The sequence below is a fragment of the Phyllobates terribilis genome, unplaced genomic scaffold, assembly GCF_046119375.1.
Source record: "Phyllobates terribilis strain yellow unplaced genomic scaffold, ASM4611937v1 Scaffold_9__5_contigs__length_417890890, whole genome shotgun sequence".
In the NCBI taxonomy this organism is placed as follows: domain Eukaryota; kingdom Metazoa; phylum Chordata; class Amphibia; order Anura; family Dendrobatidae; genus Phyllobates; species Phyllobates terribilis.
Genome location: NW_027362769.1, coordinates 284,039,244 through 284,062,084, shown reverse-complemented (window position 1 = coordinate 284,062,084; position 22,841 = coordinate 284,039,244). Strand labels below are relative to the sequence as shown.

General features: G+C 42.1%; 1 protein-coding gene across 3 annotated transcripts in view; it reads right to left on the bottom strand.

Annotated features, from left to right (window-relative positions):
- The window catches only part of PMS1 (PMS1 homolog 1, mismatch repair system component), a 381,942-nt gene that overhangs the window by 309,805 nt on the left and 49,296 nt on the right, over positions 1-22,841 (bottom strand). For all 3 annotated transcript variants that reach the window (XM_073647847.1, XM_073647845.1, XM_073647846.1), the window contains 2 exons: positions 16,786-16,968; positions 6,887-6,989 (listed from right to left, as the gene is read on the bottom strand). In XM_073647847.1, coding sequence (XP_073503948.1) covers positions 6,887-6,989; positions 16,786-16,968 — 286 coding nt within the window. The remainder of the gene's footprint in view (positions 1-6,886; positions 6,990-16,785; positions 16,969-22,841) is intronic.

Genomic DNA, 22,841 nt, shown 5'->3' with positions numbered 1-22,841 from the left:
AACCTTCCTCCAGCAATGTAGACTTCCTATCCTTTCTGAGGAGGCCATAGCTTTCCTTAAAAAATAAATCACTCAAGAAGAAATACAAGTGCTTCTCACTAAATTAGAATATAATCAAAAAGTTAATTTATTTCAGCTCTTCAATACAAAAAGTGAAACTCATAATATATAGAGTCATTACAAACAGAGTGATCTATTTCAAGGGTTTATTTCTGTTAATATTGATGATTATGGCTTACAGCCAATAAAAACACAAAGTCATTATCTCAGTAAATTAGAATAATTTACAAAAAAACACCTGCAAAGGCTTCCTACGCATTTAAAAAGGTCCCTTAGTCTGTTTCAGTAGGCTCCACAATCATGGGGAAGACTGCTGACTTGAAAGATGTCCAAAAGGCAGTCATTGACACTTCACAAGGAGGGTAAGCCACAAAAGGTCATTGCTAAAGAAGCTGGCTGCTCACAGAGTGCAGTATCCAAGCATATTAATGGAAAGTTGAGTGGAAGGAAAAATTGTGGTAGAAAAAGGTGCACAAACAACAGCAGCCTTGAAAGGATTGTTAAGAAAAAGCCATTCAAACATTTGGGGGAGATTCACACGGAGTGGACTGCTGCTGGAGTCATTGCTTCAAGAGCCACCACACACAGACGTATCCAGGACATTGGCTACAAGTGTCACATTCTTTGTGTCAAGCCACTCATGACCAATAGACAACGCCAGGAGCGTCTTACCTGTACCAAAGAGAAAAAGACCTGGACTGTTGCTCAGTGGTCCAAGGTGTTGTTTTCAGATGAAAGTAAATTTTGCCATTTCATTTGGAAATCAAGGTCCCAGAGTCTGAAGGAAGAGCAGAGAGGCACACAATCCAAGCTGCTTGAGGTCTAGTGTGAAGTTTCCACAATCAGTGATGGTTTGGGGAGCCATGTCATCTGCTGGTGTAGGTCCACTGTGTTTTATCAAGACCAAAGTCAGCGCAGCCGTCTAGCAGGAAATTTTTAGAGCACTTCATGCTTCCCTCTGCCGGCAAGCTTTTTGGAGATGGAAATTTCATTCTCCAGCAGGACTCGGCACCTGTCCACACTGCCAAAAGTACCAATACTTGGTTTTAAAACAACAGTATCACTGTGCTTGAGTGGCCAGCAAACTCGTCTGACCTTAACCCCATAGAGAATCTATGGGGTATTGTCAAGAGGAAGATGAGAGACACCAGACCCAACAATGCAGACGAGCTGAAGGCTGCTAACAAAGCAACCTGGGCTTCCATAACAACTCAGCAGTGTCACAGGCTGATCTCCTCCATGCCACGCTGCACTGATGCAGTAATTGATGTAAAAGGAGCCCCGACCAAGCATTGAGTGCATTTACTAAACATACATTTCAGTAGGCCAACATTTCGGATTTTAAAATCATTTTTCAAGCTGTTGTTATAAAGTATTCTAATTTACTGAGATAATGACTATTGTGCTTTCATTGGCTGTAAGCCATAATCGTCAACATTAACAGAAATAAACACTTGAAATAGATCACTCTGTTTGTAATGATTCTATACAATATGAGTTTCACTTTTTATATTGAAGAACTGAAATGAATTAACTTTAAATAATGTGCTTTTCTTGATTTTTTTGGATATTCTATCTCTCAATGTTAAAATTAACCAACCCTTAAAATTATAGACTGTTCATGTCTTTGTCAATGGGCAAACTTACAAAAATAGCAAGGGATCAAATAATTAATTCCTTCACTGTACATGGAACCCCTCATCCAAGTATGCATGGCTCCCCTCATCCTGGTATGCATGGCCCCCCTCATCCCCAATCCTGGTATGTATGGCCCCCTCTTTCCCAATCCTGCTATGCATTGCCCCCTCATCCTCCAATCCTGGTATGTATGGCACCCCTCATCCCTCTTCCTGGTATGCTTGGCACCCCTCAGTTGTTAATTAACTGATGTTGCTATATCTATTTTTGACAACAGGGGCACAACATTGATCATTGTGACCTCAATATAACTTATTAGCACATAGGTCCCTATAGAGTTGTTGAATTAGCACGGTGCACTTTACTCTAATCATCCCTATATACCTTACTATTTATGTATTTATTCAATTATTTTTTTTCTATTTAGTGGGTCACATTATACCGCTCAGCCCCCTTTTTTTATATGATCTATGGTATACATTATGTCATATGTATGATATTTTGCTATTGTCTAATATTGCGGACCTCCCGTTGTCTGGTCTCTTTTCTGTCATCTTTTCCCTTTATTTTATCTATTTGATTTTATATCTTTAATAAATGTTATATTTTATTGAATATGCCTCAAAACTACTGGAACAGCATGTCCATTTTGAACTGTCCTCCCACCTCTCCTCCGGCTCCCTCTTTGACCGCTTGCAATCTGGCTTCCGACCGCATCACTCCACTGAAACTGCCTTGACTAAAGTCACCAATGACATACTAACCGCCAAATTTAAACGACACACTACTCAGTCCGCCTCCTCCTGGACCGATCATCTGCCTTTCACATGGTAGACCATTCCCTCTTACTACATACTCTCTCATCTCTCGGCATCACAGACTTGGCCCTATCTTGGATCTCTTCATACCTAACAGACAGGACATTCAGTGTCTCCCTCTCACACACCACCTCCTCATCTCGCCCCCTATCTGTCGGTGTCCCCTAAGGTTTTGTCCTAGGGCCCCTACTCTTCTCCATCTATACCTTTGGCCTGGGACAGCTCGTAGAGCTCCATGGCTTTTAATATCACCTCTATGCTGATGACACACAGATCTACCTCTCTGGACCGGATATCACCTCCTTACTAACTAGAATCCCACAATTTCTGTCTGCTATTTCATCCTTCTTCTCTGACAGATTTCTAAAACTTAACATGGATAAAACTAAATTCATCATCTTTCAATTCATGCAATCTCTTTACTCAACCACTGGGGTCTCCCTTCCTACTCCTTTTGAAAGATTATGCAGGGCTTGGGTTTCAACTAGGGTCCTGATATCAGATATCTATCAAATTTTACTTAATCCCAAACCAGATGACCATCCAAATTATCCTTACATGAATAACTGAAGATTTTGGGGGGGATATCTCTTTCCCTACGTTTGCCAATTGACGAGACATCTACAGTACAGACCAAAAGCTTGGACACACATTCTCATTTAAAGATTTTTCTGTATTTTCATGACTATGAAAATTGTACATTCACACTGAAGGCATCAAAACTATGAATTAACACATGTGGAATTATATACTTAAAGAAAAAGTGTGAAACAACTCAAAATATGTCTTATATTCCAGATTCTTCAAAGTAGCCACCTTTTTCTTTGATGACTGCTTTGCACACTCTTGGCATTCTCTTGATGAGCGTCAAGAGGTAGTCACTGGAAATGGTCTTCCAACAATCTTGAAGGAGTTCCCAGAGATGCTTAGCACTTGTTGGCCCTTTTGCCTTCACTCTGCGGTCCAGCTCACCCAAAACCATCTCGATTGGGTTCAGGTCTGGTGACTGTGGAGGCCAGGTCATCTGGCGTAGCACCCCATCACTCGCCTTCTTGGTCAAATAGCCCTTACACAGCCTGGAGGTGAGTTTGGGGTCATTGTCCTGTTGAAAAATAAATGATGGTCCAACGAAACGCAAACAGGATGGAATAGCATGCCGCTGCAAGATGCTGTGGCAGCCATGCTGGTTCAGTATGCCTTCAATTTTGAATAAATCCCCAACAGTGTCACCAGCAAAGCACCCCCACACCAGCAAAGCACCCCCACACCATTACACCTCCTCCTCCATGTTACACGGTGGGAACCAGGCATGTAAAGTCCATCCGTTCACCTTTTCTGCATCGCACAAAGAGACGGTGGTTGGAACCGAAAATCTAAAATTTGGACTCATCAGACCAAAGCACAGATTTCCACTGGTCTAATGTCCATTCCTTGTGTTCTTTAGCCCAAACAAGTCTCTTCTGCTTGTTGCCTGTCCTTAGCAGTGGTTTCCTAGCAGCTATTTTACCATGAAGGCCTGCTGCACAAAGTCTCCTCTTAACAGTTGTTGTAGAGATGTGTCTGCTGCTAGAACTCTGTGTGGCATTGATCTCGTCTCTATTCTGAGCTGCTATTAACCTGCGATTTCTGAGGCTGGTGACTCAGATAAACTTATCCTCAGAAGCAGAGGTGACTCTTGGTCTTCCTTTCCTGGGGCGGTCCTGATGTGAGCCAGTTTCTTTGTAGCGCTTGATGGTTTTTGCAACTGCACTTGGGGATACTTTCAAAGTTTTCCCAATTTTTCGCACTGACTGACGTTCATTTCTTAAAGTAATGATGGCCACTCGTTTTTCTTTACTTTTTTCTTGCCATAATACAAATTCTAACAGTCTATTCAGTAGGACTATCAGCTGTGTATCCACCAGACTTCTGCACAACACAACTGATGGTCCCAACCCCATTTATAAGGCAAGAAATCGCACTTATTAAACCTGACAGGGCACACCTGTGAAGTGAAAACCATTTCCAGTGACTACCTCTTGAAGCTCATCAAGAGAATGCCAAGAGTGTGCAAAGCAGTCATCAAAGCAAAAGGTGGCTACTTTGAAGAACCTAGAATATAAGACATATTTTCAGTTGTTTCACACTTTTTTGTTAAGTATATAATTCCACATGTGTTAATTCATAGTTTTGATGCCTTCAGTGTGAATGTACAATTTTCATAGTCATGAAAATACAGAAAAATCTTTAATTGAGACGGTGTGTCCAAACTTTTGGTCTGTACTGTACATGTTATACTTACAGACAAAACCAACACAAGCTATTTATGTTCTGGTACCGCACTCCCTCTCTCTTGCACAAGTTTAATCCCACAATCACTAGTCACTGTTGGAGGTGTGGAACATCAGTCCTTACTGATTTACCCCATATGTTTTGGTCATGCCTAATTCTCCAAGGCAAGTCCCTTATTTATAAAGTTACAGGCCTTAGGATCCCTTTGGATCCAAAATTTTATTCACTGAATGTTCCACCGTTTCAACTAGGTAATAAAATTAAACAATGTCTATTGCATATGGCGACTGCTGCTAGGTGTCTGGTTGCATGTAAGTGGAAATCAACTCAATCCCCTTCATTCAGTGAACTTCAATTGCGAGTACAAAATGTTAGACGTATGGCATATTTGATGGCATTATTAAATAACACTTTGGAACATTATCAAGAAGTGTGGAACTTGTGGGACACATATTGTGTCCAAAGAGACTCTTCGAGACAGTGATGGTAGAAGGTGAAATAGGTGAGTCAATTGGAATATGTATGGTTCTTTATCTACCCTTTCTTTCCCATCCTCATGTGTCCATGTCTCGTCAAGTTTGTTTATTAGTTTTTGCAATATTTCAAAAGACTAAGATTTGTTACATATATTTCATTTTTTTTCTTCTGTTTGATAACAATGTAACTGTCTTGGCTAATGGAACTGGAATATATTGTTATTATTACTGGTTGTGTTTTGAACTATATATTTTTGTAATTCTTATATGTAATATTATATGTAATATTATATGAAAACTTAATAAAAATTCAGTTATAAAAAAAAAAAAAGAATTAAGGAATATATAACGTAGTACAAAAGGGGTAACTAACTTTGATGTGGGCTTGCACGCTGAGCCCACACTTTCCCTGGAGATGATGACAGATGTAATCAGCCATCATGTGACTAACAGCCGTGGGTGGAGCCTAGCTGTTAACCTGTTAAATCTCTGACAGCGGCATTTAACACGCACTGGCAGGAGGTGGATCATTCCACCTGCCCAAAGGCATGCCCATGATGTGATCGCGGGGAATCAATGGGTTGCTATGACAGCCGGGGGTCTGTTGAAGACCGCCGTGCCTGTCATTACGATACTCCTGTGAAAGCCAGCCTGTAGCTGGTGTTCATAGGAGATCATGATTTTCTCTAAACAAAGCAGTGTTGATGCACAGCGATCAGACGATCACAGCTTAAAGTCCCCCTAAGGGGACTAGTAAATACAGTAAAAAGTGAAAAAAGTTTTTAAAAATATGAAATAATAAAAAAAAAATACACATATTTGGTATCACTGCGTTCGTAAAAATCCGATCAAAATATAATATAAATTAATCTGATCGGTAACAAGATAAAAATTTGAAAAGCCAGAATTTTTTGGCCGCTGCAACATTGCAATAAAAGACCATCAAAACATTTCATGTACCCCAAAATGGTATCAGTAAAAATGACAGCTCAGGACACAAAAAATAAGACATCACATACCACTATATCCCGAAAATTTTAAATGTTTCGGGTCTCGGAAAATGGCAACCCAAGCAAAATTTCCATTTTTTTTTCCACCACTTACATACCTGGAGAATCATATTGCCAGGTCAGTTCAACCATATAGTGAACATGGTAAATTTAAAAAGAAAAAGGAAAAAAAAAAGCACAATTATGGAATTGCACTTTTTTTGCAATTTCAACGCACTTAGGATTTTTTTGATGCTTTCCAGTGCATCACTTGATAAAATTAATGATTTATTTAAAAGTACAACTTGTCCCGCAAAAAACAAGCCCTCATATGCCTATGTGGACGGAAAAAAAAAAGTTATGGCTCGTGGAAAAAGGGGAGGGAAAAACTAAATAGAAAAAATGGAAAATAGCCATGTTTATACATCTATCCCATATGCGTCAATAGTTACGGTAATAAATTTTTTATGGTTTTATACTCTTATGCACATTTTGGTAGCTTAATGCGATATCGAGCTGCAATAGGATATTGAAATAGGAGCGTCCAGTGATAATTTTAAATTTACTTCATTATAAACCGGTCCTTAGACTTATGTATTAGGTAAGCATGACTAACATTGTCAGTGGCAATTACCTTGTCCAAGGTGTGAAGGTTTCTGGGATACAACATGTCCATTATTATCCAAATAATACTGAGTGCTAATTGGCTCAGTAGCTGTCTTTGTTGTAATCTGTACCTAAAATCGTATGGAAACAAACATTTTAAAAAACAAACAAACACTTTTAGTCACTGTACTGTACTGTGTTAAAATCGTTACAAAAACTAATAACAGCGCAACTTAATTACAGCATTACTAAGCAGCGGTTAGGATACTTAGAAACTTTGGTGAAAACAATTGAGTAAAAGAAATGGAAGCCATTTTCTATTGTCACTTTTGAAAAATAGTGAGGAAAAAAATAAGTTAGCAACTTTTTTTGCAATGACATACACCAAGCCGAAGTATGATTACCGGTAATTCAACTATTAAATTCTTGAGGTTACAACCAGTTTTTGTTTTTTCCATACCCGCCGCCTATTAAGATCCATAACTTTTCATTTTTTTAACTTCAACAGACATATGGGTCTTGTTTTTTAAGGGACAATTTATATTTCTAAAGGTACCATTCAAAAGGAGTTTTTCAGTATTGAGGTTTTTTTTTTTTTTTTTGTTATCTCATAGGCTTCCCATAGGTGAAAATTACAAATCAAAGCTTTACTTGCCCTCCCCTGCTCCAGTAACGGTTCTTCAATGGTGCTTCTATTTTACAGAAGTTGTCCAGTCTAACATCACTGTCACTGTGTAACTGCAGACTTGTGAATCCTCGCACGGTGTGCTGTGAGGATTCACGGTCTCTGCCCTGGGAACGGCGGTCAGGTATGCAATATGCATACTCCTGGACAGAACCCGTCTAGGATTTGCAGTTCTCTGCCTCAGGAATGGCGGTCAGATAGGAAGAACTGCTCTAGTGGGTGTGACCTCGCTCAATACATTGAGCCTCCCATCAAGCACTGGTATATCTTTGGACAGCAATTACAGAGGGATGTGATTTTGGGAGCCAAGTGCATTTAGCATGGCAGAACATTTCTCAGACAACCATTAAAAGCCTCACTGATAGCATGCTGTTATGGTAAATATTTATACTTTGCTTTATTACTTAGACAATTAAATCTACCTATCGTATACAGTACAGACCAAAAGTTTGGACACACCTTCTCATTTAAAGATTTTTCTGTATTTTCATGACTATGAAAATTGTACATTCACACTGAAGGCATCAAAACTATGAATTAACACATGTGGAATTATATACTTAACAAAAAAGTGTGAAGCAACTGAAAATATGTCTTATATTCTAGGTTCTTCAAAGTAGCCACCTTTTGCTTTGATGACAGCTTTGTACACTCTTGGCATTCTCTTGATGAGCTTCAAGAGGTAGCCACCGGAAATGGTCTTTCAACAATCTTGAAGGAGTTCCCAGAGATGCTTAGCACTTGTTGGCCCTTTTGCCTTCACTCTGCGGTCCAGCTCACCCCAAACCATCTCGATATGGTTCAGGTCTGGTGACTGTGGAGGCCAGGTCATCTGGTGTAGCACCCCATCACTCTCCTTCTTGGTCAAATAGCCCTTGGGGTCATTGTCCTGTTGAAAAATAAATGATGGTCCAACTAAAAGCAAACCGGATGGAATAGCATGCCGCTGCAAGATGCTGTGGTAGCCATGCTGGTTCTGTATGCCTTCAATTTTGAATAAATCCCCAACAGAGTAACCAGCAAAGCACCCCCACACCATCACACCTCCTCCTCCATGCTTCATGGTGGGAACCAGGCATGTAGAGTCCATCTGTTCACCTTTTCTGCCTCACAAAGACACAGTGGTTGGAACCAAAGATCTCAAATTAGGACTCATCAGACCAAAGCACAGATTTCCACTGGTCTAATGTCCATTCCTTGTGTTATTTAGCCCAAACAAGTCTCTTCTGCTTGTTGCCTGTCTTTAGCAGTGGTTTCCTAGCAGCTATTTTACCATGAAGGCCTGCTGCACAAAGTCTCCTCTTAACGGTTGTTTAAGAGATGTGTCTGCTGCTAGAACTCTGTGTGGCATTGACTCGGTCTCTAATCTGAGCTGCTGTTAACCTGCGATTTCTGAGGCTGGTGACTCGGATAAACTTATCCTCAGAAGCAGAGGTGACTCTTGGTCTTCCTTTCCTGGGGCGGTCCTCATGTGAGCCAGTTTCTTTGTAGCGCTTGATGGTTTTTGCAACTGCACTTGGGAACACTTTCAAAGTTTCCCAATTTTTCGGACTGACTGACCTTGATTTCTTAAAGTAATGATGGCCACTCATTTTTCTTTACTTAGCTGCTTTTTACTTGCCATAATACCAATTCTAACAGTCCATTCAGTAGGACTGTTAGCTGTGTATCCACCAGACTTCGGCACAACACAACTGATGGTCTCAACCCCATTTATAAGGCAAGAAATCCCACTTATTAAGTGAAAACCATTTCCGGTGACTACCTCTTGAAGCTCATCAAGAGAATGCCAAGAGTGTGCAAAGCAGTCATCAAAGCAAAAGGTGGCTACTTTGAAGAACCTAGAATATAAGACATATTTTCAGTTGTTTCACATTTTTTTGTTAAGTATATAATTCCACATGTGTTAATTCATAGTTTTGATGCCTTCAGTGTGAATGTACAATTTTCATAGTCATAAAAATACAGAAAAATCTTTAAATGAGAAGGTGTGTCCAAACTTTTGGTCTGTACTGTATATCTTTGATAATTTTGCATTTTAGTATTAGCTTTATAAGTGTTATTCATAAAAGCAATAACACAGGGTGTAGTATCTGATATAGAGGAGTCTTTGTGTTAAGCTTTCCTTTGTTTCTAAGAGTAAAGTAAAGTGGACAGACCCAGTTTCAAGGAATTCAGCCGTTTGCATAACTTACAACTTTGTTATTCCCAATTAAAATACTTTTTTTCCCCCAATTAAAATATCTTCTTCCTTAAGTAATGTAAAGTCATACCCCTTTCATATCTTTGTAGTTGTAATAAAAACTTGTGACCGGTCCTCTGAGCTCAGACAAGCCCGGTACACTAACAGACACTGGTTGTGTGCCCTTGCCTCCAATCGATTGACTCTCTGATTTGAGCAAAACTGGCAAACGTGTGAAACCTTTTGAGTTACTCCTAAAGCTTTCCATACAGGTTTCCACATCATTATATGGTGCAGAAAACGGTCAGAACTGGTCCTCCTTTGAACCCGACTGCAAGGATCTTTCTAAGAAACACTGAATAAGCCGTGGTGAGTAACCCATTGGGTTACTAATAATCCAGTGTTACCTAGAGGGCTCCAGGACGGGTAATTGGTGGTCTGAGCAAGACTATCTCTATTTAACCTTTGCCAGTGTTTGAATTTTGTATATATGATTTGTGGTCTATTATATGTTTCAATGTGTCTTTAGATATATGACCGATAACTGTCTAATTAAATAAGATGAAGTGACTAATATAATATTTCCGGAGTCAAAGGATTGTAACAAGTCGTCTTCAGTGTCTATATGACTGTTATGTCTGGAATGATATTGTTGTAAACTATGAGAATCATTGAATGTTGGACTAAATGATTTTTGAGAGACCAATAAAGGCACTGTGCCAGCGACTGTGCAGTGTGGATTGAGTGACTGACGCATTGTGAACTACTTCTGATGAATCATCGTCCTATTATAACAGCCAGTATATCCAGACCGGGAAACATAAAAGCCAGAGAGGGGAGAAGTAATACAGATTTCATTGTCAAGCTGAGCCTCCCGCAGGATGTTGAACGGAACTTCTTGATTAAGTAGTTAAAACCTGCCATTATGCTCTGATCTAGGTAAACCCTCCTCTTTTGTGCAAGATGTAATCTGTTTGAGTCAGGGGAGGTGGATAAATGATTTGTAGAAAAATAACTTATTCCCCCATGACATGTTATTTTGATTACTGGAAGTAATTGCAATAACTATTGGTAGTATAGTTTTTGGATTCTTATTTGTTTGTTGTGTACCAAAGTTGAAAGGGTACAAAAGGGCTGATTACCTGATGTTGATATTTCCTAGAAATTCATCTCTTGCGAGAACAGTGGTTCTGGGAGTTGAAATCTTTCTCTTGAGAGCAAATTGATGCTGGGAGAAGAGTAGAGTCTTCTGCGAATAAAATTCTATGGGTCCATTCACTTATTCGGATAACTGCGGGCATTAAAGTTGCAGTCATTAGGACTGGCAACTGCAAGAAAGGAAGCAACCTCAGAGGTACCACCCTTGAATCTGCATGTGATAAGACTACGAGGAATGGGAGAAGTGTATTTGCAATTGGGAAGGATTACTGGAAGACAGATAAGAACAGACTTGAGCTGGATAGGATGTGGTTAGAAGTAGTCAAAGCATCTCTCAATCAGTGAACCTAAACCAGTGAAAATAGACATAGAACTGTGTATGTAATCCAAGATAGTATAAAAACGCAGAGACCCCTGTAGTCTCTGTACTTGATGTAAAACTAACATCCTTTTGACAACCCTGCCTTATGCAGGAAAGATGGGATGGAACTGCAGACATTATGGTCAACAGAATCCCCATGGGGTGAATTACTATGTCCAGTGGGTCCCGACACCCATGAATGACGCCCAAGGTGCCTCTGCTCCCCATGAGATAATGAAGTCATGTACTTTATACCTCCTAGGAGAGAAAATAACCTGCTGGTACATGATCAGCCCCAGGAATGGCCAATAGCAACACATTGACCCTAGTCCCCTAGTGAGCTCACTGCTCTCGCTACCCACCTCACAGACCCTCTAACATTTATAATGGTGTCCAGGAGGCATATCGGGCCACATGGGATGATCTAGTCTCCGTCATGTTACAGTGACAACTTACTATTGCAACAGTGTTTCATTAACGGCCTTAGACCTATAGACCAGACTGTAGTACAAACTAGTCGCCCGGAGTGGCGCAATATGCAATGGGTTGATATGAAGGAAATAGTTTGGTGTGCTGAACTAGATAGCATGTCAAAGAAAGAGTTAATTAGGACCCGTGCAGCTCAGAAAGAGAAGAGGGAGGTGAAGAGGGGGAAGTAACCATAAAAAAGAAGAAATATAGGCTGCAGCAAAGTAGAATGTTGGTCTTGTGGACAAAAAGACTTTTTTCGGCCAAATGTCCTACAAAATCATCAGCTACTATCCTGAACCTCCCATAGGAAACTGGCATTCTGGATGTCTCCCTGTGCCCCTTTGTCACCCCCTAGGGACCTACACTCACTGTCCCCATTTCCCTGGGAGGGACGATCTGTTTCATTCATGATAGACACTTGAGCAGCCTGTGCAGTATTAATGCAAAAACACATCTCCGAGGACATACTGTCCCCCGAATATGTAACTTGTGAAGGGTTATAGGAATGATCTACTAAATTACAAATGGTGACCCAGGTTTTAGTTTCCCCTGATGTAACTTTTAATTTGTTAGGGGCAGATGTGTTGCAAAAAATTGGAGCCGGCATAGCATTCACTTCAAATGACCCCAATATGACTACCCTCTTAGACGAAGGCAACCTGTGTAGTCTCTTGTCTCTGATGCTTCCTACAGCCCTGGACAGTACATGCTCCGAACCCCATTCCCTACATACTTAATTTGAGAATATACCCAGCCAGCTGTTGGCATGTTACAAACTTGATTTTGGGAGAACTACCTATTCCCCAGTGACAGTAAAACTTAAATCAGGTGTACAACCCCCTGTATAAAGTAGTACCATATAAGTACTGTTGAGAATGCAGTGATAAATTATAACATCCCTGAGCTTCAGACAGGAGGTCCTATTGTCCCGATAACCTCCCTGTTTAATATCCCCCCATATAACTATCAAATGCTGCAGTGTTCTAAATCCAGCTACACTATTACCAGTGGATTTAGAAAAGGGGGAGAATATCAAGGTGGGGAAAAGGGAGAGACTGTGAGCCAAAACCTGCCCCTGCTTTTCAAACTCGTAGATGAGGAAGCTCAGTTTGACACATGAACATGACTGTCAGGCATTGATGGAGACAGAAACATAGGGCTTGTTAAATATCACTGATGTACCCCTTACTAACCCCCTGCTGAGTATTTTGTAGATGGTTCCAGAGCTTGGTATAAAGTTCAACGACGATTCATCACCGGGTATGCAGTAGTCCACAATGGTAAGGCAGTAATACAAAAACCATTCTCCTCCAGCTGCTCTACGCCAGAGGCTGAGCTGAAGGTACTGGCTGCAGCATGCAATCTGGGAAAAGGTAAAGAGATGAATGTATTTTTGGACTCAAGATATGTTTTACAGGGTCGCATATGACTTTGGCGCCATTTGGCAGAGCCGTAATTTTCTGGCCTCTGCTGCCAAACCTATGAGGTGGTAGAGCAGCTACTCACAGCACTCACCCTGCCCCGAAGGGCAGCTCTCGGCGCACACACGGGGACAAACTCCCCTTGCAGTAGGGATTGCATTGGCCGACCAGGCAGCTAAGGAAGCAGCACGACTACCTCTGACTGGAATATTGGCCATAGCAGACACTAGGAGACACAGTGACCGAAAGTGCGGGAAGCCCCATTTTGACAGAGGAGACTGTCACTGCACTGGCCCCAGTGGCCGTTGATCGTGAACTACTGCAGGTTTTTCAGACCCAGGCTCCCTCACACGAACAGGACACATGGGCCAAAGCGGGTGCTGTATGGCCAGAGTCAGGGGTATGGCAGGTAAACACCAGGATTTTCCCCCTACGCTGCTTGTTCCCCATGATGGCTGCCTAGCACATTTTCCCGGTGCACAAGTCAAAGGGAGTTATGTGTGCAGTGGTGCTACAAAACTGGTGCGCCCCAGGGTTCCCGAATGCAGCTACAAAGTATTTGTGTTTGTGCGAAACATAATCCCGGAAGACCTATTCAAGTCCCGCAAAAATGCAACCAAATCCAGGTTACCCGTTTCAGAGACTGCAGGTGGACTACAAACAGCTGGCTAAGGTGGGTACTTATGAATATGTCCTGGTATCCATCGATCTCTTCCTTTGGTTGCCTGAAGATTGGGCCGAGAACACAAAAGAAAAAAATTGATAAGGGAGGTGGTTTACAGATATGGGGTACCCGAAACCAGAGAGTGACAGAGGCACTCACTTCACTGGAGAACTGATGAAACAGATCATGGCCACTCTGATGATAGAGCAGGCTTTCTATGTCCATTACACCCACAAAGTAATGGGAAGGTGGAATGCCTTAATGGTACTCTGAAATTAAAAATCCAGAAGCGCATGGAGGAAACACACTTGTCCTGGGTAGATTACTTGCCCATTGCATTGTATTCAGTGAGGACAGCCCCAAGGGTAGAGATAAGCTGTTGCCGTATGAAATACTGTTTGGTATTGTCCCTAAGACAGGGTTGTATTTCCAGCAGCACCTGCAGGCCTCCTACAGTTCCCTCACTGAATAGGTCTTGGAGTGGACAAACATTTGACTGTTACTCATAACTGTTCTTTCCTCCATCCCAGACCCCAATTGTATAAGCGGCACACACACATTAGTACCAGGAGACTGGGTCGTGGTCAAGAGACATATGAGAAGACCACTGGAACCCAGATACAATGATCCATTTCAAGTACTACTGGCCACTGCCACTTATGTCAAGCGCCAAGGCAAAAACACTTGGATCCATGCCAGCCACTGCAAAAAGGTTCTGAACCCTGGCAGCAGCAAAGATGATGATCCTGACCCTCTGGTCTGTGCTGATGGCAATTGCATCCCTTGCCTTAAATCTCAATAAGTGTCCCTAACACTAATATGAGACTTTCAACTACAGCTGTTTCCACGAAGAGACTTATAATTCTGCCCATTATGATGGAGGACACCTCACCGGCAGCCATGTGGTTCTAGTCCAGATTGTGGGGTGGGTGGAGAGTCCATGGTTACAGATAAATATTACGGGTAGCTTAAAATATTGGTATGAGCTAGACCTAGTACAAGGTAAATTTATAACACACAGGGCTAAGAAGTTTCCAGTAGTTGAGATTCCAGTAAAATAACTTAAGTCTGCAATGCCCACACTCCAAGGACTAGGAAAGGTGTGAGAGCACTTCTATGATTTGTGATGATAGATGTTTTCAGAAAAATAACCATGGAAATTTGGACAATATTGAGTTGTGGTTTACAGATACTGCCCAGCTTTGTGAATGATTTGACCCATTTAATTACCCTTCTGAGTCTAAGACATGCTTAAGGAATGAGGTTGGTTTCCAAAACAACCAAACTTGGTGTGCCAAACCTCCGATGCAAGGACTTTTGACTTATATATGTTGTCTTGGGAAACCCGCTGACATCATACCCTGCATACTGCCTAAGGATTTATATCTAGTATGTGGTCACCAGAACTATAAATGGCTTCTCTTGGGTGCAGAAGAAACCTGCGCCTAAGCACACCTTATGCCTGCAACCTTCATACTTCCACATGGTGAACTAGATATAAATGCTGTCCCCAAACATTCCCTGTATAAAAGAGTTGCAGACAATTGCCTCAGACCGACTGGTAGACCTCATACAGTGGAAATGGGGATAGGGAATAAGAGTATATTCATTACCCTTTTATTACATAAATGCAGATATTACTAGTGAATGTAACTGCTAGAACCGGTATATTTGCTATGAAGACACTATGTAAAGAAACACGCAACATCAGACATCATAGACCGTCAGTTAATACATCCGCAAAATATCACAGTGCTCCTCCAGTAAACATATATGACGAGATTTCCAAACAAGGTATCTGTTGGTGAATGGGATTTGTCCCCTCCAGGCTCTCATAGCATGGGGAAGTAGCAGCGGACAGATGCAACACATGAAGGGATTGCCTAAAACACAGGCAATCCTCGCACGCGTTGGGTCTGTCTACCGCCGGAAAACATGCAAACGGCGGGAGGCAAACATATTAGACAAGCATGCTGAAGATACTCGGATAAGACTGAGCATACTTGGATAACATGTTATTCGAGCTCGTTCGCTCACACTAGTTGGGATATAAGACCAAAAGCACAAAAAATGTGGAATTTCATTGATAGCATTTAGCTAAAGGGGTATTCTCAAGTAGTCTTTGAGTAGCTCAAAGCAATGAAGTCTCAATACTTTCTGATTTCTGGCAGGGCGGGCTCTGCTCCTTCAGTGACAGTTCTGGGGGACAGAGCTGTAATATTAGGCCACGTTCACATGTTCAGTATTTGGTTAGTATTTTACATCAGTACTTGTAAGCCAAAGTTAAGAGCGGGTTTCGATTATATTTTTCCTCAGAATGTTCCACTCCTAATTTAGGCTTACAAATACTGAGGTAAAATACTGACCAAATACTGAATGTGTGAAGATGGCCTTAGTGGAACTTTAAAAATCTGTATTTTTAATAGGGCAGTTGTACAGGCACACAGCTCAGGAAAGTGAGAGCTGTGATTAGGAGAACTGCTCTGGAAGAAGCCGATGCTGGGGGCTGGTGATTTTGCAAGATTTTTAACAGCAGCTTGTCAGAAGCTGAGAGGTAGGGGGAGGGAGAAGGAGGCGAGCATGCAAATCAATGAATTCGAGAGATATTAGGAGTGAACTCTTCTCCTGGAATGCAACTACCGTGTATTCTCCGCCAGCATCTGGGCAGGCACTAATGGCCGAGCTCCGTGGAAATCATCTGTACACTATGAACATCAAAAGCTTTCATTGCAGGAAAATGACAACAGACAAAAAGAGCAAGTAAATTGTAATTTTGAATATTTTCATGCTGACCAACTAATTAAGGAATTTAATATGTTGAGAATACCTCTTTAACGATTGATGGACATTTTGTGTATCAGCAGATACAAAGCAGCTGGGAGGTCTGAAGAGAAGGATTTGCTATACTCATGAGTACATCTGACTCCTACAATCGAAAAACATGTTGAAACTGAACCTTTTTTACAACTAATTTCCACAGCTTACCTCAGCAATTGAGCAGATTGAACCCAGGGCTTCCCCACGAAACCCATACGTTTGTAATGTTTCTAAATCTTCATAACTGGATATTTTAGAGGTATAATGCTTGATGCCCATAACAGGTGTGTCTGCTGCTTTAATTCCAATTCCATTATCTCTGACCTCAATTTTATCAAAGCCAAAGTTTTCCTAAAAATTACAAACAGAAAATGTCAGAGGGTTTAATCAGAATCACTTGTCAGAAAACACAGACCAAAACATATCTCATGGTTAATAATAAATGTCACCCTGAAAGATGTGCTTAGAGCCCATGATTCAGAAAATGTGGGAGATTTATCAGAAAAGTCCTAAATTCAGACAGCTTAGAAGTAGACCTAGCAGGCTGAAGGTGCATTTATTAGTGGTACGAGTTACATGCTGTATTATAGCTTTAATGTATTTTTGCTAGACATGTTTTTCCGAAAGCCATCTCATACATAGCTTACTTTACAGAACAATTTTGCACAGTACTTGGGGTGCAGGACTCCACATAACTACACCTACACCCCTTTTCAAATCAGTCAAGAGAGGCCCAGAAAGTGTCTAAAGGCATAATAAATCTGACGCACGGCAAGTAATTTCTTAATTGTTTTTTAATTATTTATGTCAGTTGCATTATTTTAATTTCTCAATTTACATTCATAACTAAATTCTAAAGCAGGGGTCGGGAACCTATGGCTCGCGAGCTAGATGTGGCTCTTTCGAAGTCTGCATTTGGCTCGCTCTACCTGCCACTGACAGCTTAAAATGGCGCCATCGCTTCTGATCCGCACCACAGGAAGCCGTCACCCGGGATATAAGGTGCCCGCCCTCCTGACAGCTAGAGCGGCGCTTGAGTGAGTGGAGCTCATTTGCTGCTACGCTGGGGTGAGTCATCATTAAGCGCAGACTGGAGGCGAGCTCACCAGCAGGTATAGGGAGTTCCCTCGCTGTCAGCTATCGTTCTCCTCACCCCAGCGTAGAAGCAACTGAGCTCCGCTCGCTCAAGCGCTGCTCTAGCTGTCAGGAGAGCGGGCGCCTTATAGGGGTGACGGATTCCTGTGGTGCAGATCAGAAGCAGCGGCGCCATTTTAAACTCCACTGGCAAGAATCAGCAGCTGCATCAGTCAGTCAGAGAGTGCCTGAATACAGGTAACGCTCTTACTTCATACCACCAATCAATTAGGGGAACGCCAGTTACCTATATACACAGTACTGCGGGGGTAGAGTTTGCACTTCCCCTTAAGAGCAAAGACACAATCTCTGTTCCCCACATGGAATCAGCCAGGGACACCTCCAGCATATGGAAGTAAACTTCCCTCCTTTTAATCAAGTACTCAGCTAGCTTAATGCAGAAACCCTTTTATTGAAGAAGATGGATAAAAGAAAAAAAGTTGAGGAGTATCGTAGTTTTCAGCAGGAATGGACAGAAGAATTCGCCTTTGTAGAGAGTGCAGGTTCTGCAGTGTGTCTAATATGCAATGATAAAATTGCATTGATGAAACGGTCAAACATAAAGCGTCACTTCGACACAGGCCATACTACATTTGCATCGAAATATCCTGCTGGGGACAGCAGGAAGAAAGCATGTCAAGAGCTACTGTGCAGAGTGCAAGCTAGTCAGCAGCAACTCCGTGTTTGGAACCAACAAGGTGACTGGAATTCGGCTAGCTTTGCTGGTGCTTTAGCAACTGTGAGAAACGGAAAGCCATTCACAGATGGAGAGTATGCCAAAACATTCATGCTTGATGTTGCCAATTAACTTTTTGATGACTTTTCGGATAAAGACAAGATAATCAAACAAATAAAAGACATGCCTCTGTCGGCAAGAACTGTTCAAGATCGTACCATCATGATGGTAAATCAAATTGAGGCAACACAAATGAAAAGACATAAATGCAGCACCATTCTTTTCTCTCGCTTTGGATGAGTCAACAGACGTAAGCCATTTATCCCAGTTCAGCGTGATTGCAAGGTATGCTGCCGATGACACACTACGTGAGGAAAGTCTTGCTGTTTTGCCTATGAAAGGGACAACAAGAGGGGAGGATTTATTCAAGTCTTTCACTGAGCTCGCTAAAGAAAAAAATCTACCAATGGATAAACTTATTTCGGTGTGTATTGATGGTGCTCCGTGCATGGTGGGGAAAAACAGAGGATTCATAGCGCTTCTTCGTGAACATGAAAAGAGACCTATCCTAAGTTTTCACTGCATCCTACATCAGGAGGCGGTTTGTGCTCAGATGTGTGGCGAGCAGGTTAGTGAAGTGATGTCGCTGGTCATTCAGGTGGTCAACTTTATTGTTGCCGGAGCTTTAAATGATCGCCAGTTTAAAACACTGCTGGATGAAGTTGGGAATAATTATCCTGGTCTGCTTCTGCACAGTAATGTGCGTTGGTTGTCAAGAGGGAAGGTGCTCAGCCGTTTTGCGACCTGTCTGAGCGAAATCCGGACTATTCTTGAAATGAAAAACGTCGAGCATCCTGAGTTAGCTAACACTGAGTGGCTCCTGAAGTTCTACTATCTCGTGGACATGACTGAACATCTGAACCAGCTCAATGTGAAAATGCAAGGCGTTGGAAATACAGTCTTATCCCTTCAGCAAGCAGTGTTTGCATTTGAAAACAAGCTAGAACTCTTCATCTCAGACATTGAAACAGGTCGTTTACTACACTTTGAAAAACTGGGAGAGTTTAAAGATTCATGCACAGCAAGTGACCCTGCTCAACATCTTGCTCTTCCGCAGCTAGCGGGCTTCACATCTAATCGCCTGCAGTCATTCAAAGCGATCTTTGGAGAATTTTGTGAGCGCACTCGTCTTTTTAAGTTCATCACCCATCCACACGAGTGTGCAGTGGACAGCGCCGACCTGAGTTACATCCCCGGTGTCTCCGTCAGAGATTTTGAGCTGCAAGCTGCTGACCTGAAGGCCTCGGACATGTGGGTGAATAAGTTCAAGTCACTGAATGAAGATTTGGAAAGACTTGCACGACAGCAAGCAGAGTTGGTGAGCAAACACAAGTGGCGAGAAATGAAAAAACTTCAACCCGCGGACCAGCTGATTGTCAAAACTTGGAAAGTACTTCCCATCACATACCACACACTGCAGAGTGTGAGTATTTCTGTACTGACAATGTTTGGCTCTACTTATGCATGTGAGCAGTCTTTCTCATATCTAAAAACATTAAGACCAACCTACGATCACGTTTAACGGATGGAAGTCTCAACGCTTGCATGAAGCTCAACCTCACCACGTATCAACCAGACTACAAAGCCATCAGCAAAACCATGCAGCACCAGAAGTCACATTAATGATAAGAAGTACTTTATTCATCATTGGTTAGCAACAGCATAACAACGTTATTAAAAAGAATTCAGAGACTTATTGTACTTTAAAAGTGTTGGTCTTGCATAAAATGCACACATTTACTTGTATTTAGTTTTAAAAATATTGTATGTCTCTCATGGAATTACATTTTAAAATATGTAGAATTCATGGCTCTCTCAGCCAAAAAGGTTCCTGACCCCTGTTCTAAAGAGTTGCAGAATATGTTAGTGCCATATAAAGACTATTATTATTATTATTTAACTCCCTTTTACTAGCAGAGCCTTCTTCTGATCTCCTGGCACTCTTGATAAATACACTGCTCCAAAAAATAAAGGGAACACTTAAACAACAGAATATAACTTCAAGTAAATCAAACTTGTGTGAAATCAAACTGTCCACTTAGGAAGCAACACTGATTGACAATCAATTTCACATGCTGTTGTGCAAATGGAATATAGACAATAGATGGAAATTATTGGCAATTATCAAGACACCGTCAATAAAGGAGTGGTTCTGCAGGTGGTGACCACAGACCACATCTCAGTACCAATGCTTTCTGGCTGATGTTTTGGTCACTTTTGAATGTTGGTTGCGCTGTCACACTCATGGTAGCTTGAGACGAACTCTACAACCCACAGAAGTTGCTGTTAGTGCAGCTCATCCAGAATGGCACATCAATGCAAGCTGTGCCAAGAAGGTTTGCTGTGTCTGTCAGCGTAGTGTCGAGGGGCTGGAGGCACTACCAGGAGACAGGCCAGTACTCCAGGAGACGTGGAGGGGGCCGTAGGAGGGCAACAACCCAGCAGCAGGACCGCTACCTCCGCCTTTTTTCAAGGAGGAACAGGAGGAGCACTGCCAGAGCCCTGCAAAATGACCTTCAGCAGGCCACAAATGTGCATGTGTCTGCACAAATGGTTAGAAACTGACTCCATGAGGGTGGTATGAGGGCCCGACGTCCACAGATGGGGGTTGTGCTCACAGCCCAACACAGTACAGGATGCTTGCCATTTGCCACAGAACACCAGGATTGGCAAAGTCGCCACTGGCATCCTGTGCTCTTCACAGATGAAAGCAGGTTGACATTGAGGACAAGTGACAGACGTGACAGAGTCTGGAGATGCCGTGGAGAGCGATCTGCTGCCTGCAAACATCCTTCAGCATGACCAGTTTGGCAGTGGGTCAGTAATGGTGTGGGGTGGCATTTCTTTGGAGGGCCGCACAGCCCTCCATGTGCTCGCCAGAGGTAGCCTGACTGCCATTAGGTACCGAGATGAGATCCTCAGACCCTTTGTGAGATCATATGCTGGTGTGGCTGGCCCTGGGTTCCTCCTAATGCAGGACAATGCCAGACCTCATGTGGCTGGAGTGTGTCAGCAGTTCCTGCAAGATGAAGGCATTGAAGCTATGGACTGGCCCGCCCGTTCCCCAGACTTGAATCCGATTGAGCACATCTGGGACTTCATGTCTCGCTTGATCCACCAATGTTACGTTGCACCACAGACTGTCCAGGAGTTGGCAGATACTTTACTCCAGGTCTGGGAGGAGATCCCACAGGAGACCATCTGCAACCTCATCAGGAGTATGCCCAGGCATTGTAGGGAGGTCATACAGGCACGTGGAAGCCACACACAATATTGAGCCTCATTTTGACTTGTTTTAAGGACATTACATCAAAGTTGGATCAGCCTGTAGTGTGTTTTTCCACTTTAATTTTGGGGGTGACTCCAAATCCAGGCCTCCATTGGTTAATAAATTTGATTTCCATTGATGATTTTTGTGTGATTTTGTTGTCAGCACATTCAACTTTGTACAGAACAAAGTATTCAATGAGAATATTTCATTCATTCAGATGTAGGATGTGTTATTTGAGTGTTCCCTTTATTTTTTTGAGCAGTGTACATTTACTAACTTACAGATTACTATTATACATCCGATTGAGCATCCTGAGGCATTCCAAAGTTAAGTTTGTCATTCTGTGTATATGCCACAGATGCCAGCCTATTAAGGTCCAGCACCAGGAGGGGTGATTAGAAACAGCAAGATTGGGAGCTTCCTTCAGCGCACAATGTGCAAAACTGGAGAAGATGTCCCAGAGTGAAAACCAGTGTGAGAATATTATCCACCTCGTATTAAGGATCTAAAAAAGCATAATGCAATTTTTAAAGCAACTGTCAATCTAAGGGATGTTGCTCACTAAGTAAGCTGCTAGCGAGTAGATAAGTAGTAGTCACTAAGTGAGTACTACTAAGTGACTAGTGCGGAGATTGGCAAAATAGGTCAAGAGGAACAGGCAAATAGTGAAGTTATATAGTTCGGGGATGTAGAAAAGGGTATAAAAAAAAGAGATGGACATTTTTGTTTCTGTGCTTTAAAAAATTAACACTTTGACTGCTGATACAACTTTGTGAATTTTAGAAGTGCCAACCCTAGTGGATACTACTTTGGCTAACAGTTTGGTAGAACAGCCAGGTTTGTACTAATGTACTTGGCAATGCAGGTAGGACAAGCCATTTGGTAAGTATTGGGCAATTCTAGAAACAGGAAGCCAGATAGCCACAAAAGCTCAATAGCTTGCTGACCTGGAGCTACCGCTACCCTTAACTGTATCGGTGTGCACAGTGTGCCGATACAGTTAAACTCTGTGGCAGAGCAGCGACAAAATGGTCTCCCTGCACTGCCGCTCTCCTTCTGTAGGTTGCAAATCGCATTAGGCCT